Source organism: Danio aesculapii, chromosome 5, assembly GCF_903798145.1.
Source record: "Danio aesculapii chromosome 5, fDanAes4.1, whole genome shotgun sequence".
Taxonomy (NCBI): Eukaryota; Metazoa; Chordata; class Actinopteri; order Cypriniformes; family Danionidae; genus Danio; species Danio aesculapii.
The window spans coordinates 67,291,018-67,297,305 of NC_079439.1; the positions used below are offsets into that span (position 1 = coordinate 67,291,018).

Here is a 6,288-nt window from a genome sequence, read left to right on the forward strand (position 1 = left end):
ACTGTAACAAATGCTCAGCAGGTTTTAAGTGTTGTTTCATGTGTTTTGGTCATCTAACATATAACATTTCAACAAATCCATGTAGCACGGCTTGTAAACCCCTGATAAATAAAGGGACTAAGCCAAAGAAAAGAAAAAAGTGTATATATATATATATATATATATATATATATATATATATATATATATATATATATATATATATATATATATGTATATATATATATATGTATATATATATATATATATATATATATATATATATATATATATATATATATATATATATATATATATTTGAAGTCAGAATTATTAGCCCTCCTTTGAATTTGTTTGCCTTTTTTAAATATTTTCCAAATGATGTTTAACAGAGCAAGGAAATTTTCACAGTATGTCTGATAATATTTTTTCTTCTGGAGAAAGTCTTATTTTTATTTCAGCTAGAATAAAAGCAGTTTTTAATTTTTTAAAAATCATTTTAAGGTCAAAATGATTAACACCTTTAAGCTATATATTTTTTCGATAGTCTACAGAACAAACCATCATTATACAATAACTTGCCTAATTACCCTAACCCCCCTAGTTAACCTAATTAACCTAGTTAAGCCTTTAAATGTCACTTTAAGCTGTGTAGAAGTGTCTTGAAAAATATCTAGTCAAATATTATTAACTGACATCATGGCAAAGACAAAATAAAATACATCAGTTATTAGAAATTAGTTATTAAAACTATTATGTTTAGAAATGTGTTGAAAAAATCTTCTCTCCGTTAAAGAGAAATTGGAGAAAAAATAAACAGGGGGGCTAATAATTCTTCAACTGTACATATATATATATATGTACACAGTTGAAGAATTGTTAGCCCCCCTGTTTATTTTTTATTATTCTATTTATATATTGTGACATGTAAGAGTATTTAAGCAGGTTTTCAAATAAAATGTTAGTGAAATTCACCAGACTTTTCACACAACACAAACCCACAAACCCCTGTTGAGTAATGTCAGATCACATTTTCAAAATAAAAGTCCCCGCACTGTCTCCGCTTGTTGTCAACTTTAAGCTTAATCTTTAATTATTTGGCCTACCTCTTTTACATCTGAACCGAACGGACTTCGATTTTACTTTAATGGCTCTCGTTAACGACCGAAAGGTATGTCGGTTTCAATATCGGTTTATTTTCTGTTTAGTTTACAATGCTGACTGTGTTTACACTAGCTCACGCGTCTGACTAAACGATCAATCCAGAAAGCCCATATGGTTGTTTGACCCGAAACACAAGATCTGCTAAAAGCTTCCTACAGCTAAACATTATATAACGTTACACAGACTCCCTGTCGTGCTATTTGACATGTAATATTGAATCTCACTTGTGCAAGTTGACATCAAGCAAGTTTGTGTGATGGTTTCTGTCGGCATATTGAGATTTGTAGCTGACTGCTAACCAACACAATCCAATATCTATTAGAATAATTCAAATACGCTCGCATTACCTACATAATTATTACATATGTCAGATTTTAGCAAGTACTGTAACCGCCTGGAAGTGACTTTGACTGGATTATTACATAAGACTTCTTACAGAGCCGTGTTTGGTCTTTAATTTTAGTTGCTGCGTCATTATTTGTCATTAACATTTGGATTTAGCATCACACACTGATTTTTTTTTTCTTTCAGTTTGATTTATTCAGCTTCATTTCAGCTCGTGAATGTTTTCTTATCAGCAGTCTGTTCTTTGAACCTGTTCGCAGATAATGAAGGCTGGAGTTTTGGGTCCTCTGAAGTTGTTTGATTCATAGCCTTCAACAGCCACACAAAATGGAGAATCGTTCAAAAAGGTAAACTGTGTGGCTTCTGACTTTTGTTTATCTATCAGTGCAAGCCTTCACTGTGAAACGATTCAATAATGGGATTCTTATGTAAAATAAAGCAGATTCAGTCCACCCAAACAGTATTGTGGCACTTAAATGTGTGAAATTCATTACATTATAACTAGCAAAATAAGAGCTTTCTGCAAAAAGTCTGTCAACATTTACTCACCCATTGGATTTTGGTAAGTCTTCCAATTATAAATGTCAATGTTTTAATGTGTCCTGAATGTCCAGGTAAGCAAAACTTGGTAGATTTAAAAAAAAAAAAAGTTAATAAAGATATTGTGTAACAAATTCATCTGAACTATCTAATCTTAATCTTATAATGTTAATGAAATTGGGGTGACATTCTCTTTTTATGTTTACATAATTGATAATTGTGTAAATTAAAAAAAAATCTGTTCATCATTTGAAGCATATTTGACTTGATAAAAAAAATATCATTGCATTTTATTTCTTCTCCAAATTAATTTTTTCCTGCTGTTTTTAATGTATCTGGACCCCATAAAATGTGCCAAATTTAAATTAAATATGAAGATTATTAAACTTAATAACCATTTATTATTGTAATGTTTAGTAATCCAATGAAATTAGATTTTTTTTGTTCTCCTAAATTCAATTTTATTCCTGATAAAAGTGAAATCAAGGAAAGTACTTGGCTTGTATTCTTCTTCTTCAGTGTTTAGAGTTACTTTTAAAGTTATTATTATTATTCATTCATTTTCTTTTCAGCTTAGTCCCTTTATTAATCTGGGGTCGCCACAGCGGAATGAACTGCTAACTTATCCAGCACATGTTTTAGGCAGCGGATGCCCTTCCAGCTACAACCCATCACTGGGAAACACCCATACACACTTATTCGCACACTTACACTACAGACAATTTAACCAAATTCACCTACACCACATGTCTTTGGACTGTGGGGGAAACCGGAGCACCTGGAGGAAACCCACGCGAACGCGTGGAGAATATGCAAACTCCACACAGAAATGCCAACTGATCCAGCCGAGGCTTGAACCAGCGACCTTCTTGCTGTGAGGGGAGCGTGCTACCCACTGCACCTATTATTATTAATATTATTATTATTATATTTTCCTCTGAGAAGCACAGTACAATTGAATTTATTTATTACCATAATTGCTTCAAGTTGAACTAAACTTCTTTTTTTGACGAGACATTGACATTACATTTTAAAAAGCTTTTTTGTTTTAAGTTTTGCAGTGTGTGTGCACAAGACATGATGATCGTTTCTCAAAGGGAAAAATGCTTGTAATTCTCAGCAGCACTTTTAGATGACTTTAAGCATTAAGAACAAAGTTCCCAAACATTTGCAGGTGGTTATTTTAATAATTTCAGCTACTTCCTGTCTTGTGGACTCTATATGTAAACATCTTTAATGTAAAACATATTTCTCAGGACTACTAAATAATAATGAATAAAATAAAACATGTGTTTTGTATGATCAGACAGATTCTGCATGGGGTTCATAAACTTTCGCATGACAAACATGAGCCATTTCATCCAAATGTTAACCTTCCCATGGAAAAATAAAGTTTTTACCAAAATAGAGAAATCCTTTCTAGGTTTTTTTTTGTATAGCCTTATATTTCACAGTACTGCAAAATACTAAAAAATGTATCTGTCAATGTTTTTAAACAATTAGATTTGATTTATGATACGTCCTGAGACGTATCTTTTTGTGTGCACAATGTGCTTGTGTTTTCTCTCTCTGTGTCTCTCTCTCTCTCTCTCCCTGCAGGTAACTGTGTCCACCTGGTAGTGATCATTGGATCTTTCCAGTGATTGGCTGTTAGGAGAGGAGAGAGACTATTTAACCTGATCTACACTTCAAACCATTGTTGGTGGTGGCTAGATTGTGCAGTGGCTGAACTTTTCTCCACATACAGACCTTGTGTTTGTTAGAGCTTTCAAAATTTGATTTGACTTCAATATTTACAGTGTGGTGAAGCTATTTAAGTCAAACTTCTACTTTCAGTGATCTTGTTGTTAACATCTAATAATTCACCCAAAGAGAAGTGAGTCTGGTTGATTTGTTTGTTTGTTTGTTTTGAGGGTTAAGTAGGAAGGTGGGAGCCATTTTTGTTTTGAATCAGTTTTCTCCTGTTTATGTTAGTAGAGGGAGTTAGTTTGTTTATGTATTTGTTTCTTTTTATTTCAGATTAGCAAGAGTTCATATTAGGAGTTGGCTTGTCTTTGTTTGTTGTTTTGGCCTTGCCCCCTTCTGAATTAATACCCTGTTTTCTTTGTTATATTTTGATATGTAAACTTTTTTTTTTTTTTTTTTTTTCTTGATTTGACCTTGTTTAAGTCTTTAGAAATTCTGTTTGAGGAGATGAGTATCAATCTCTCTTATTCCAGCCATTGCACGTCACCCACCACCAATCATTCAATTTTCTGTTACGGTCACATCCCTAGACCTGAAAAGGTCGTAACATTTACCAAAGTCACCAAGTGGCAATTTCACATCAGTCACATCAATAACGAAGCTTTTTCCTCAAAATACAAAAATATAAAATCAAACATGTTTGTTCTACAGAGAGCTGACTCTTATCCATTTGATTAGCATTATTTCTTTTGGGTTGTGCAGTTTTATTTACAGAATTTCTACAATGTTGTATAGTGTAAATTCGCTCACTTTTTTTGGTCACATCCATAGCGCATGTTTATTTTTCTCATTTAAAATCTAAAACATGTTTACAGATTGACGTTTTTCTGATCCCATAACTCTGTGGTTAGTTGTTTTGGAAAATAATAACAGATGTGTCAGTATCATAGTAACATATAGGTTTTCTGTGCATTTATGTTTTAAGTTTTTACTGCAAATGTCACATCCATAACGCTGGAATTGCTCATATACATTTAATATGTTCATTATTTCTCATGTTTCCACAGAACTCCATCCAAAACCAAGACGTGCCAGTCATCACCCGAGGACTGGTTTGAGAGAAGGCAGAGATCAGTGGACAATCAGCATGAAGTGCCACCAAAAACACACATTCACAGCAGCAGCTCTCAAACCAGCACTGATCTCAAGGCCCGCACGGCTCTGAAGGAAGGATTAAACAAGCATACGGGAAAGGTATTATTCTAGCGTGCCGGTTCAGATGCATCTTCTCCTTTGCACATTTGCAAACCTAGATTTTTTTAACCTTTCAGACAATGAAGGACAACAGAGCTGAGCCTTCCTCTCAGGACAAAAGAATCAGCCGGAGGTCGACAGACAGAGGTGCTTATCGCCCTTTTTTGTTTTGGTTTCCAGGACAAAATAAAAAAAAAAGCTTTGGATTCTTCTAAATCAGAAAAATAGCATAATATGCTTGCAGATATTTAAGAAAAATGCCAAAGAACATACTTTTTTTATCTAAAAAAAAATTATGATAAAGTTAGTTCTCTTATATCTGCTGGTGCTGCTATTAATACGCAGATCTCGGTTATGCTAGTGCAGCCGTTAATACGCGGTTCAGGTAATCAAAAAGCCAGCTCGCCTACATGATGTTTAATTATGGGTGGGTCGCAGGTGGATAAGTTCAATCATTGGTTATGCAGACCACTTTGCCTAAAATATCAAAAAGTTCAAACACTTTGATTAAACTAAAGCGAAACTGACCGATCAATGAATGTTTGTCATAAAGAGTGATAATATAGGCTGCTCTTTTAATTTTGATCAACAATTTTTGTTATTCTCCTTTGAAAATGTGAGTTCTGTGTCAGAATGTCTGTCTTTGTCTTGGTCTCTGTAATCAGCCCGATGCCAGTTTTGTGAAACTAAATTTCAGCACCCCAGGTTGTTTTGGCAGAAAACACCGTATTTCGGTCATGAAGGTTGCCTCGATGTATGCAAATACTGCTGAAAATGCAAGTAATTGTGGCCTCTGAAATGAGACGCAAATTTAGATTCATAAAACTCCACATGAGGTGATTATTTTTATTTTATTTTTAAACAATTCAAATGCTACAAACATAAATATTAGCTGAGCGGCTTACAGTGTGAGGCTCGATCTTCAGGCATGCTCTCAAGCTGTCGGTCTGTCTTTAATCTGGCAACCTGCATCTGCATAAGGTCGGAGAAGGAGGAGGAGCGGGGTAAAAAAAACCTCTCCAAGATTTTTAATTTGGGCCTATGCTGTAAAAAAAAAAAACAGTAAATTTGAAGTGTTCTGTATTTTGTGATTCATGTTTTTATTTAAAATTTTCCCACTTTAATTTGAATTGCATTATGGGACCTTGATTATTCTTCCAACATTAACCTTGAAAAGTTATAGAATAACAATATGAGCTGGCAGAATAAACATTGTGAATTTTGCTTTAACGCAGCCTTTAAAAATGTATTATTATTATTTATTATTATTATTATTATTATTATATATTTTTTTCTGTTTCCAGGATACAGAGGGACCAA

General features: G+C 33.4%; 1 protein-coding gene across 1 annotated transcript in view; it reads left to right on the forward strand.

Annotated features, from left to right (window-relative positions):
- The first annotated feature begins 1,034 nt into the window (after positions 1–1,034).
- LOC130228731 (selenocysteine insertion sequence-binding protein 2-like) overlaps positions 1,035–6,288 on the forward strand; it is a 10,995-nt gene continuing 5,741 nt past the window's right edge. The window contains exons 1-5 of the mRNA XM_056457168.1: positions 1,035–1,150; positions 1,749–1,835; positions 4,782–4,968; positions 5,046–5,115; positions 6,273–6,284. Of these exons, the coding sequence (XP_056313143.1) occupies positions 1,816–1,835; positions 4,782–4,968; positions 5,046–5,115; positions 6,273–6,284 (289 nt within the window). The 5' untranslated portion in view covers positions 1,035–1,150; positions 1,749–1,815. The remainder of the gene's footprint in view (positions 1,151–1,748; positions 1,836–4,781; positions 4,969–5,045; positions 5,116–6,272; positions 6,285–6,288) is intronic.